The sequence below is a fragment of the Homalodisca vitripennis genome, chromosome 1 (assembly GCF_021130785.1).
Source record: "Homalodisca vitripennis isolate AUS2020 chromosome 1, UT_GWSS_2.1, whole genome shotgun sequence".
NCBI lineage: Eukaryota > Metazoa > Arthropoda > Insecta > Hemiptera > Cicadellidae > Homalodisca > Homalodisca vitripennis.
Window position 1 is genome coordinate 222,000,556 of NC_060207.1, and position 13,121 is coordinate 222,013,676.

At 34.5% G+C, this 13,121-nt stretch overlaps 1 protein-coding gene across 3 annotated transcripts in view; it reads left to right on the top strand.

Moving 5' to 3' along the window:
- Nucleotides 1-12,193, top strand: part of LOC124353093 (alpha-L-iduronidase) — a 37,487-nt gene extending 25,294 nt beyond the window's left edge. For all 3 annotated transcript variants that reach the window (XM_046802913.1, XM_046802912.1, XM_046802914.1), the window contains exons 10-15: nucleotides 183-322; nucleotides 1,301-1,422; nucleotides 7,257-7,379; nucleotides 8,856-8,926; nucleotides 11,711-11,826; nucleotides 12,005-12,193. In XM_046802913.1, the coding sequence (XP_046658869.1) occupies nucleotides 183-322; nucleotides 1,301-1,422; nucleotides 7,257-7,379; nucleotides 8,856-8,926; nucleotides 11,711-11,826; nucleotides 12,005-12,105 (673 nt within the window). In that variant the 3' untranslated portion in view covers nucleotides 12,106-12,193. The remainder of the gene's footprint in view (nucleotides 1-182; nucleotides 323-1,300; nucleotides 1,423-7,256; nucleotides 7,380-8,855; nucleotides 8,927-11,710; nucleotides 11,827-12,004) is intronic.
- The last annotated feature ends 928 nt before the right edge of the window (nucleotides 12,194-13,121 follow it).

Here is a 13,121-nt window from a genome sequence, read left to right on the forward strand (position 1 = left end):
GAGTACTTCCTCCAATTTCATCTTTGCCTCTATAATAAAAGGATTTCATTTCTATTTTTCAATGTTATCAATGAAAAGTGTCAACTGGTGTTTAAAATGTAATGGTGATAAGTTTAGAGTTATTTTGACATGGAACGATTCTAAAATGAAAAGAAGGTGAACAAAGCCTGTTTATGTGGCAGGATATCGGTGTTAGCTGCTGGGGACGGTGTGGATGTAGGCCCTGGTTGGAGTGCCGCTGTGGTGTTGGCTGTCAGCGCACTTCAGCCCGACTGTCCAGACAAGACACTCCAACTCAACCTCAGACTCCCTCCTTATATAGGTAGGCTAGGCAATAACGTAATAGCATAGGCTAATATAGGTAATAACGTGGTTGCAGTTGGAGAGACTGAAAAATCCACTTATTCACATCTAGAGTCGTTCTCCATGATACTGATGTATGTTTATATTTTGTTTGGAACAGACATGTTTGTTTTGACTGGAGGGTGTGCAAATTTTGTGAATTAATAATTTTTTAGAAAGCGCTAGCAAAGAAGGCCATTGAAGGAGTAGCCTGTTGGTGACATGTTCTTCAACTAGCCAGTAAGTATCTTGCTGTGTTGCCAGGTTGTTCTCTAGTTCTGAGGCATAGAAAATCGTTCAACTAGAACATGCCTGAGTGTCTGAGTATAGTAGATCATCAGTGGTCAAACAACTCTTTTATATTTGGCAATTCAACAGAACCCGTTTAAAATTAACAGCTGTTGAATGTCATCAATAAATATTTTGTAAACATTCCCTGATAAATATGTAAACACACTATATAATAATCATGTAGAATTGACATTGAACAACAGATAGTTTCTGAGTACACTTGTGTGAGTGACAAAGAGGAATAAATATGTAACAAGCATTAACAATGAGTATGACTTCTTTCATACAAACCCATCTTATATGGTAAGTAAAATCAGTAGTCACCATCTGTTTGATGTGGTAACCATATGCTACTCTGCAACGGCTATTACTTAAAAAAACCTCTCAGTGGCTCTTGATATAATACCCAATCTTACATTTTTGAAACAGACCTCTATTCTGTACATGATACTCTGGGTAAAGGTGTATCTCTTTGCTTTGCTTAGCTTGTATATCATACAAAAGAGACTGCACACTTAATGGGTTTAATGTTTCTTATTTCAGTCAAAGATATTGATGTGTGAAAATAAGAAAAATTTATATAGATTAACTTATGTACTGAAATTAAATATTTTTCCATCCATGCCTTTAGTATGTATTTGAGCTATTTGTGGTATTGTTTTTCCAGAATTCATGTATGTGGTGTATCAATTGGACAATGTGTTAACAAATCCTAAAAATATTTGGGAGAAGAATGGAAAACCGGACTTCCCAGATGCCAGCCTTCTGGATGAAATGAGAAGCAATGAGGTACGTAAAATAAGAAGTTTGAAAATTCGATTTTTAGAAGACGTTTCTTAAAATCTCGTGTTGAACCTCAGAATGAAACATTTAAAATGGTTTTAAAAATAATTGTATTGGTTTTGTAAAAAAAATCCTAAACTATTTTGTACCAGCGTTTTAGTTTAGGTAAAATCAAAATCAAAATCAAAAATCAAAACATCCTTTAATAACATGTTCATTGAGAACAGAAATGGTGTCAATTATACATAGTCATAACTCAAATCACATAGAGATACAAATTATACATTTGTAAATGAGTCAGTGAAATGTTTTAACAGATAAAGTGTTCTTTGGAATCGGTTTAATCATGTTGAAGGAACTCGTTGATGGAGTAAAATGGACGTTCGGCCAACCAGCTGTGAAGTCTTGATTTCAGCTTGCTTCCACTTCCTGTTCTTATGTCCCTTGGTAGACGGTTGAAGAATTTAGCACCTTTATATGTGGTTTTTTTCTCATATTGAGTGAGGCGATGTGCTGGGAGGTTGTAGAGGTTGGCATTACGTGTGCAGTAGGTGTGTAGATCCGATCCTCTCAAGAGATCTTCTCCATCCACGTACATCACAACTTCTTTGATGTAGAGTCCAACAATCGTTAAGATATTTAATGATTTAAATGCTTCCCTGCAGCTGTCAAGTCGTTGCAGTCCGGCTAAAGTTCTGACTGCCTTTTTTTGAATGACCAGGATTTTCTCGATGTTTTCTGCAGAAGCTGCACCCCAGACGGCAAGGCCATACCTTAAGTGTGTTTCGAAGAGTGCAAAATATGCAGTTCTTGCTGTTGCTAGGTCACTAATGGCCTTAATTTGTTTAATTGCATAGACACTAGTGTTTAATTTTTTACAAAGATTTTCTATGTGTGGGGTCCAGCATAACATGTTGTCTAGAGTTATGCCTAGAAATTTCACTTGGCTTTCCAAGGTGACGCCTGGTATCTGTGGTACATCTTCGTTTCGGTGCCCAAATCCAACTTGGTTAGTTTTTGTAGGGTTGACGACCAGGTCATTGTTATGGCAGTACTGATAGGCCATGTTAAGAGCTATGTATGCGGTAACGGCTAATTTATCAGTTGTTTTGTCATTTAGTAACAGTGTCGTATCATCCGCATACATGATGGTAAAACAGTAGTCCTGAAGAAGTTGGGGCATGTCATTAGTGAATAAAACGAAGAGGACTGGGCCCAGCACAGAGCCTTGAGGTACGCCACGGGTTACTGGCAATGTATTTGATTGCACATGTTTGGTAATGCCATTTTCTGTGTGCTTGAGCTCCACCAGTTGGTGTCGTCCAGTTAGGTAGCTTTTGAACCAGTCTTTGGCTTTCCCTGATATGCCTAAGGCTTCCAGTTTTGTTATAATGAGGTCATGGCTCAAGCAGTCGAATGCCTTTGAAAAATCTAAAAAAAGTGCAGTAGAGAGTTTTCGCTGTTCGAGGTCGTCAATAACAGATTCTATGAGTTTAATCATGGCTGTTGTTGTTGACTTGCCCTTAATAAAGCCATGCTGTGCGTTTGTGAGGAGACAGTTTTCGTTGCAGTATGTCAGGAGTCTTTTAAGGACTATTCTTTCACATAGCTTTGAAAATGTTGATATTAGGGAGATCGGTCGATAGTTGCTAGCAGTGGCTGGGCAACCCTTTTTGTGTTTTGGATACACCTTGGAGATTTTCATTCCTGATGGAAAAAGTCCTTGATCAAACGATTTATTGAATATAACTACCAGTGGTGTGCTAAGTTCATTGATACAGTGCTTTAAAAGTTTTGGTGATATTTCATCATTGCCGGAAGAACTTTTTGGTTTGAGATGTTTTTACTATTTCTTTAATTTCTTGGTCAGTAGTGTGAGGCAGGGTTGAGAATGTGTGATTTAATGTTTTTTGTGAATGGGCTATTGCATTTGATCTCTTTTTATTACTTTTTAAGGTTTCCTCCGCGATGCTGGTGAAGAATTTGTTTAGGTGGTCTGCAATTTTTCCTGCATCTCGGACTATTTCACCTTCTATTTGGAGATTTATTTCATGTGACTGTTTTTTCTTGACTCTTACATTGTTTATAACATCCCAAACAGCCTTGGACTTGTTGTCAGAATCATTAATGTAATTTTTAGATGCCTCCTTTCTTAATGACTTAAGCCTCAAGTCATATGTTTTTTTCACTTCAGCGGCTTGTCTCTTGTCGTTAGGGTCTCCTGTTACTTCATAATGATTTAGAGCTTTTAGGTAACTGTTTTTTAGTTTTAAAGCATCTGCATCTGCGAAGTGTTTAGGTTTAAGTCTGTGTTTTTGCCTTTTCTTTATTTTAGGGCAGGCCGTGTTGAAGGATAGGGACAGTTTAGCGCTAAAAATATTATATGCTTCTTCTGCTGTCGGGGCATAGATGACAGGTTGCCAGTCCTCTTCTTGAAGTAAAGCTTTCAACGTGTCAAGATTTCGTCGTTTTAGGCATCGGTAAAGTATTTGTGGTCTTTGTGGTTTCTCCGGGTAAGTTATATTGCACATTTGGGCTGTGTGGTCTGAGAGGCCAGCATTTATTACACTTGCATCAACATCTGTCGAGTCAAGGTTAGTACAAATACAGTCTATGGATGTTTCAGAGTGAGCTGTTATTCTAGTAGGAGGTAAGTCCACCCTTGTCAAATTATGGAGAGCTAAAACTTCATTCAGTTTAATTGTCTTTATGTCAGGGTTGATGCTGTCAATGTTGATGTCACCCATAAGGACTAATGGTAAGTTCTCAGTTTTTGTTTCCTCAATTACTTGTGAGAGTATGTTTAACCCATCATCCAAGTTCCCCGCTGGTGATCTGTACACTCCCATTACATGAATAATTCTTCTGTCTACCTTGATCTTTATCAGCGCAAGTTCACATGCGATTTCTTCACAGTACTGGTGTATGTCAATGGATTCTGAATATTCTTGTAAGGTTTGATTAACATAGATAGCTACACCGCCTTGTTTGTGTGTTTTCCTGCTGAAATGAGCCTTTAAACTGTAGTTGGGAATGTGGCAACATCCTTCGATTTGTTCTTGCTTAAGGCCATGCTCTGTCAAGATTATAATTTCAGGATTGGTATCTTCTATTAGATGGAGGAGTCTGTCTATTTTATTAGAGACACCCTGGATATTTTGGTGAAGGATACTTAATCTGGTTTGTTTTGAGGCTGGCTTGTCTCTAAAAAATAGGTGGATGTGCTGGGATAGTTGACATTGTGTCCAGTAGACATGAAGTCTTTATTGGTATTGGAATGCAGGCTAGTTGGTTTATTAAAGGAGTGGTTTATTTTTGTGTAGAAATCAATGTGTTTCCTGAAAAAATCCTCCAGGTCTTCGTCAACGGGTCGTATTCGTGCAGTTATTGGGGGTTCTTTCCCGGTTCTTGAAGGACATGTTGACACGTATGGTTCTTTTATGTTTATTGGGGGGGGAGTTGTGATTGTCTTGGGGGTTTGGCCTTCAGTAAGGTTTTCTGCATGGGAAGTGGCGGCTTTCATCTTTTGCACTTGAAGGGAGACACTGAATTTGTTCTCTTCTTTCTTATTGACAACTGGTTTTCTTGCATTATTGTGGTATCTTTTATGTTTGTGTGAGGGGGTTTTTGAACGATACGTGCATTCCTCTGCATTTTTCGTAAGTGTTAGGTTCTTTATTATTGCTTCCAGACTTTTAAACTTTTCTTCCATGGCATTATGGCTGTTTTTTAAGAGTCCGATTTCCAAGAGAACTGAGGGGAAGGTATTATTTGTTTGATAGTCAGGGGCCAATGTTTGAGTTCCTGTAGTCCTGAGCCTCCTGTCAGTTTTTTCAGGTGTATGTTGCTGCAGTGTCATAATTTTACTCTTTAATTCTTCAATCTTATTTTCATAGTCTTGAATAAGTTCGATCTGTTTTCCGTCATGGTCCTCAAAAATAGTTTGTGCTTCAACCACATACAGTTTTTCCTTGGTCAACTGTGCTTCGAGCTCGGATATTTTTTCTTGGAGCCTTTCCATATGTGCGACATACTTTCCTTCGCAGTTTTCTAACTCCTCTACTTTGGCTTCTAGACTATTCAGTTTGTCTTGGAGTCTACGATTTTCATTTTTTAAGTAGTTGTTTTCCTGGAGTAAAGCGGATCCGATTTTGGCGGCTACTATCAAGCTTTCCTCGCTACTCTGTGTGTCACATTCTGTCAGACTTTTTTCGAGTTCTTGGAGTGAGTTGCTTAAGGGGTTAAGTTCAGAGTTGTTGTTTATATGGGGTTTAGTTTGAGGGAGGTCCTGTGAGACAGACTCCGCCATTACTAGGGCTTCATTAAATTTTTTGTTTTTAAAATTGTTGGTTTTTTGTTTCCCATGTATGTGCTTGTATTCTGTGTATAGGCATATGTCATTTTGTCTGATAATGGCGGTGGTGTCTTCCCCAAAAAATGTAACTGTGTATTTCATAGTTTTGTTGTTTTCTGTAATTTCTTTTATTTGTGCTGGCCAGTAGGGGTAACCTTTAATTTTGGCAAAGACTAAAGTGCCAACTTGATATAGAGAATTATTGTTTGTTGCCATCTTGATTAGATGTAGGTAGTTAAAATACCAGCAAGTATGAATTTTGTTTTTGAAAGTTTGAACCGAAAGCTTACATTTTTGTCCAATTTAATTTGTGCTAGCGGTCCTGCAGAGGCATTTAACAAGTACTTCCTCATTGTGTAAATAATGGTAAAGATTTCAAGATTACAGTTCTTCCGAATTTTTAAAGGGAATAGGTATTTGAAAATTTGTGAAATCTCAGCTATGAAAGTATCGTAACACAACTGAAATTGACTTTATAATGTTAGGTAATTTACAACAACTTTTTACTTATAAATTTTCTGACTTGTTAGATTTCTAAATGGCAGCAATACAAAATTCGGAGGAGAATACGGTACAGAAAACAAGTAAATATGATCACTATTATAAGTATTCTTAACTAATTACAATAAAACTGAGTTTGATTGTATTTTTTCTTATCTGAATATTTGAACACTGAATTGAGAGTTTGAGAGTGGCAGCTGCTCGTATAACAATTTCTGAAACATTTTTCGTGGTTATTTCACAGTATAATTTATTAATTTAAATGATGTAAGATGGTGTTTTTCCTTGTTAACACTAAATTTTAATTGTGTTACATTCTCATATAGAGTAAAAAGTGTTATAATACTTCACATTTTTAGAAACTACTGATGCGTTTGTAAATTTTTAAATATGGTAAATCAATAATAAATTGTCTCCATATCATCAACGTTATAGAAATTGTCTACAAATCTGTTAAAAAAATATGATATTCAAAGACAATCGCCACATATGATATCTTTGTTTGAAGTTTATTTTTAACAATGGAAGGATTGTGAAGGAAACAGTTTTTTCCAGACATTTGCGGTAGGTGGTTGGTAGACAAATGTAGACGTATTGTGACCTGTATTCTGTAGTTCAGTTTTAATAATTAGTGTTGTGTATAGTTTTTTATTAAGTGCATGTTTTAGAGTTAGTGAAGTTGACACACAACATGGTGTTTGTGATTCCTGACTTACGCGTGTCACAACGCTCTGGTATGTTTATTTTAACCTAGTTTGTAATTGTGTATTAGGTTAGTTCTTTACCTGAAGAAGAGATCAGATTGCAGATCTCGAAACGTAGTGTTACTGATTTTTTGTTTCACTGAACGATGGCAATGTCCGGAAAAATCCTGTTTCCTTCACACATGATATCTAACTTTCTTTCAACTGTGTCGGAATGTATATGTAAATCTCATGTGTGTTGTATAGTTTGATAATTGCAACAGCAACCATATATTGTTCAGGGCCCATATGTAGGTCAGACAGGCAGTGTAGTGGGAGACTGGGAGATTATCTCCTTGCAGATCAAGTGTCCCAGCGTTGCTCTGGTTCATGTGTGTGTCCGCCCACAAAATCCGCCTGGAAAGGTAAAGTGAAAACTCAACAGTATCAATCTAACATAAATAAATATATTACTATAAAACGGGTACTTTTAGAAGAATTTCGTATTGCTCATTGGTGCTTTAGAATGCAGATCTTATTTTGAATTCCAGAATAGAAAGAATGTTTTAGCAAACAATAAATTATATATATATATAAACACAAAAACAAAAAAGTAAGTAAGTAAGTAAGTAAACAAAAAGTACTTGCACTGCTGCGATTCAAACCCGGATCTCACTTGCCGGGTGCACTTATTTTTTACGATTCAACTATTTTTGTATTTGGACGTTTCTGTCACATATGGGTTTAAATAATCAAACTAAAGTATGATCGGATCTGTCAAACAACTTTTATTTACAATCTTAAATGTGTATAAATGGCTGTAGTCTTATTTTATTTTATTGAATGCAAATAAATGTTGTTTGACTGGTATTTGGTTATCCGATCATATGTTATCTCGTTTATTAAACATATATGTGACAGAAATGGCCAAATACAAAAATAATTGAATCGTAAAAAGTAAAGGCTCTGTGATGTAGTGGTAGCACACTCACCCGGCAAGTGAGAGATCCGGGTTCGAGTCCCGGTGGAGCAAGTAGTATTCGTGATTCAATGTTTATTTAAAGTAATTAAGGCTATTGCCATTTGAACAAATTGAATGAAATATATATATATATATATTTTCCAGAATTGTCGTTATATATATATATATATATATATATATATATATATATAAAACGACCTTTCTGGAAAATCACATCGGATGTATTTTTAAATCTCCATGATTTTAATTGCATTTTACACCAAGCAAAATTTAATCTTTTGTTAATAAAAAATCTCTGTCCAGTGTTTAAAAAACTACTATTCAGGTTAAAGAATGAACTTTTTAGATTAGAATTATGATTTATTGGGGTTAAAAAGACTGGTCAGTTGTATTCTTATGTTGAGTGATTTGTACACCACGAAGGTGGCAAAGTATTGGAACTACTAGTCACTGAAACTGACTCTTTCTGAAATGTGTCAATATTGACTCTAATAACTTTTCATCATAAAAAATTCCATACTCGATAAAACCAAGCACACTAAACCAACATTTTTGTATCAAGTTATCACTTAAAATGAAATGCTATAGCTTATTTTTAGACATTATTTTAATGGACGACCATCTAGTCAACTTCTATCAGTGCTAGTGATTGATTAGGTGAGTTTGTGTTTAGTATTACATGTTTAACAGACAGAACTTTATTTTAATGCAAATTGATATAAAATATATGTAAAATATAAAGTAATAACCCTGAAAGGGTTAAAAAAGAGACAGAACAAAACAAATTTTTATAAATAGATTTTTTATAGAAAGAAGCAAAAATTCGGGTTGGGGAAGATGCTCCCCAGCCCAAGCAGCTAATTCCTAGTAAAAGGTTTTGCAAAGAAAAATTACAGCAATTTTCTTTTTGTGCCTTCAGGTTCTCCAACTTCATGCAGTTAATATTACGTTCAATGAAGTTCTTCTCTTGTGGCAAGATTCCAATACAAGGTGTGTTATTTGTTTTATTCTGTTTGAAAGGATTTGTGTGGACTACAAGTTTGAGCAAAATCTTGTTCATCCTGTTGTTTTGAAAGAACATCAAGTTACCATAAATTTGTAAAAATTGTCTTTATTTATTCTGTCCAAACCAATCTAATGGAATCTGAAAAATCCAAATTGTAATTGTTTTCAATTACATAATTGTGTTTGTATACAGGGGTGCTGAAAAGTCCCGGGACGGTCTAATAACTTTTGAACTAATTACAATATAAGAACCAAAATTTACATCAAGCTTTTTGCTCATATAAAACTATTATTTTATGTATTTCACCATGATATCCTGCTTATGGGGGACGTCCCGCTAGGGGTTGGTGAAAATTCTTAAATAGAAGCATAGGTCGAGTCGTACATCAAATTACAGCTCTTTTAATTAGAAACATTTTGGCGAAAATCTGACATAAAACAGTTGACGCATTACAAAATGGCGGACACTCAAAGATTATAAAATACAGAATTTTTCAAATGCAAACATTCTGGTTGTTAGAGAAAACTGAGACACTTAATCTTTTATTGTACTTCTTTTACTTCAAATCACTTACCAAAACAGTTATAACAAATGTTCAAAGTGTGTGCCTTCAGTTTGCTGACAATATCCCAATCGATTGTAGAACGCTGATATCGCATTGTTTATCTGGAAATTCCTTATCAGCAGGTAAGGTTATTACCTTCCTTATCTGGAAGGTAATCAGCTGGAGCAAACAAGACCAAAAAGACAACAATGAAATTGCCAGCTGACAGATACAGTTGTTTTATCAACTCAGTCACTTAGAAGTCTTCAAGCCCTAATTTTGCAAGTAGTTTCAGTAGTGCTAGTTCATTTTGCTATGGCGCTTTCCGAGAGAGAAAGAATAACTTTATTAATGATGCGCGGGTTTGGTGACCGTATTAGATCATGTGATGAGGTAAGGCATCTGTTTAATGAAAATATCTGGTTTCAGCAAGATGGAGCCCCTCCACATTATGGCGTACATGTAAGACATTTTTTAGACAATGTCTTTCCACATAAGTGGATTGGTAGAAGGGGAACAATAGAATGGCCTGCCCGTTCTCCAGATTTGTCCCCTTTAGACTACTTCTTTTGGGGCTACCTCAAAGAAAAAGTGTTTAAAAACAAAACCTCAAAATTTGGATGAGTTGAGAAACCGTATTGTAAGAGAAGCTCAGGGTGTTCCAGTCCAAGCTTTAAACAATGCGATATCAGCGTTCTACAATCGATTGTGATATTGTCAGCAAACTGAAGGCAAACACTTTGAACATTTGTTATAACTGTTTTGGTAAGTGATTTGAAGTAAAAGAAGTAAAATAAAAGATTAAGTGTCTCAGTTTTCTCTAACAACCAGAATGTTTGCATTTGAAAAATTCTGTATTTTATAATCTTTGAGTGTCCGCCATTTTGTAATGCGTCAACTGTTTTACGTCAGATTTTTCGCCAAAATGTTTCTAATTAAAAGAGCTTTAATTAGATGTACGACTCGACCTAGCTTCTATTTAAGAATTTTCACCAACCCCTAGTGGGACGTCCCCCATAAGCAGGATATCATGGTGAAATACATAAAATAATAGTTTTATATGAGCAAAAGCTTGATGTAAATTTTGGTTCTTATATTGTAATTAGTTCAAAAGTTATTAGACCGTCCCGGGACTTTTCAGCACCCCTGTATACATAGCATAGATTTTAGTTCATTCTAAAAATAAAAATGTTGATTTGAACCTAATTGTGAATTCACAGAAGCCATGTCATAATATTTTAGAATGATTTTGGAACCTTATACTGTTTTGGGTGTGTATGTCTCTTTTGTAATTTTTGAGTGATTTAATTCATAGTTATACTCAATTGAATAAAAATAAATTTGTACCAATCCATGATACACTATGTTCTTAAGGCACCTTGATTGCGAAGTTACAAATTGTAATGATAATAGGTCCAAGCGCATTCAAAAATTTTCTAAAAACATTATCTGTTTTAAAATCATGATTGTGGTAAACTGAATAAAAGTCAGTACAGTTGAAGGAATATGTACCAACTGTAGACCTTCAAATACTTTATGTCCCACAATTTGAATTTTTTGTCCTAAATGCAAGCATTTTTGGAAGATATTTTTGTATCACACAGTTAAATGGAAGTGAAAATCAAATTTGTGGCACTAAAGTGCTACATTTTCAAGTAACACTCATCCCACAATTTTAACTTTTAGTTCTTCACAGGTTGGTTTGTATTTTTCATTTTATTTAGTATAGAGAAAATTTGGTAATTATTTATTCTCTCTTACTTTAAAGAGATGCACGTTGAAATAAAAAATACTAAGCATCAAAGGCATAATTTTCTGATTCACAAAATGTGTCTTTTAATTTTTAAAAATTTGAAAAATATAGATGTTTGTCATGTTTGATATTCTTTTTATTAATGCATGCAGTTTGGAGTTTGTTCAATTATTTCTTACGCAAAATATAACAAACTAAAATTTTTTGTTGGGAATGAAAACATGAAAACCGATTTGAGTTGTTTTTTTTTTCCAATTGTGATATAATAGTCATTGATATATATTATGTATTTAGTTCCTTTACCTTCCCAGTACCATTGGTTGTTAGATTGACCTGAAATACATCTGACAAATTTAAACTTGTAAAATTGTCATATAATATAAATTGTTATTTCATACAGTAAATAAACATAAATAAATATTTACAGTAAGTACAAATATAATTTTTGCAATTAATTTATTTTAGTAACAGGTGTGTGAAGACGTATGAAGTGTTCTTCTGTTCTGGAGCCTGTCTGAATGATGAGTACCAACTGATCACCAACAGGACTGTTTTAATGTTGGCCTACCAGTTCAAAACCACGACTAGTAAGTTTTTAACTTACAATAAGTTATCATGCAAGAGGGAGGGAAGGGTAAGAAGGTTTTTTTTTTAGCTTACCAGTTCATGACCGCTTGTGGTTGATTACTTTTCTGTTTTACAATAAGCGATTTCAGGTGTGATCTTATAAAGTTAGAGGTTGTAATAAAATATTTGTTTATGCAGATCCTGATGGTACGGAAGGATCAAGAGGAAAATATAAAGTTCGAGTACATGATTATTGGGATCAACTTGGAGCTTTTTCGGATGTCTTTGTTTATCCATAAAAAGAATTCAATACAAGCTCTATTTGTGTATAATTTTATCGTTGATTTTATCTGTAATGTACAATAAAAATCTTTTTATAAGACTGAATCGTTGTACATTTTTTCCCTTGGAAATCTTTAAGCAAATACTTGAGATAACACTAGAGCAACCTGCATGAAAATAGCCAATGGTAGCTGGTGTGCCTGAATTCCCCCCCACAACACCCCGCATCGAACACTGTTGTCAATTTTATATATAAGAAATTACCGATCCATCTCAAAATTGTTGTAGTAAAAAAAAATCATTAGCTGTTACCATAAACAAATAAACTTACACTTGATTTAATTGATTTGTTATATTTAACCCTTTGCCATCGACAGCATATGACACGGGTCGTGCATGATTAGCAGTACTCTACAGAAGCGGCTACTTTGGCTGGTCAGTGGGGTTTTGTACAAATCATACTCTAGGCGCATTGTTCCAATAAAAAAATGTCCACAGGAATTAATGATGTACCAATGGCTTTGTTGAAATAATCATTCCTGTTCATCTGAAACACATAATAAATTCTTTATTGATTTCAGGATTTTTCCGTGTAATTTTAAAAAGGCTAAGGTCTATATAAAAAAAGAAACACAAATGATCCACCAAGCTTTAGGCCAAAATCTTTATTACCTTTATTCTCAAACTTTAAAAAAGGTAGTTTATAATCAGTAGTATCTGGTAAGTAATCATTTACTTGATAGCGAACAACATAGTATTCAACCAGGTGAATTACAGATCACAAGTAGAGAACGGCATTTAATATTTGTGATAGGCTTTTTTGAACTATTAAGAACCAGCAAAATTCCAAAGATGTTTTTTAGTTAATATGGGCAAAAACAATCATATACATTCATATAAACTCAAAATGTATATATTTTTTCAACAAAAGACAAGAAATGTATTATTATTTATTTTTTGTATTTTATTTCTTATATCTTTTTTCCCTTGTACTAAGAAATTGAAAATATTTGAAAACATTGTTACCAATTAC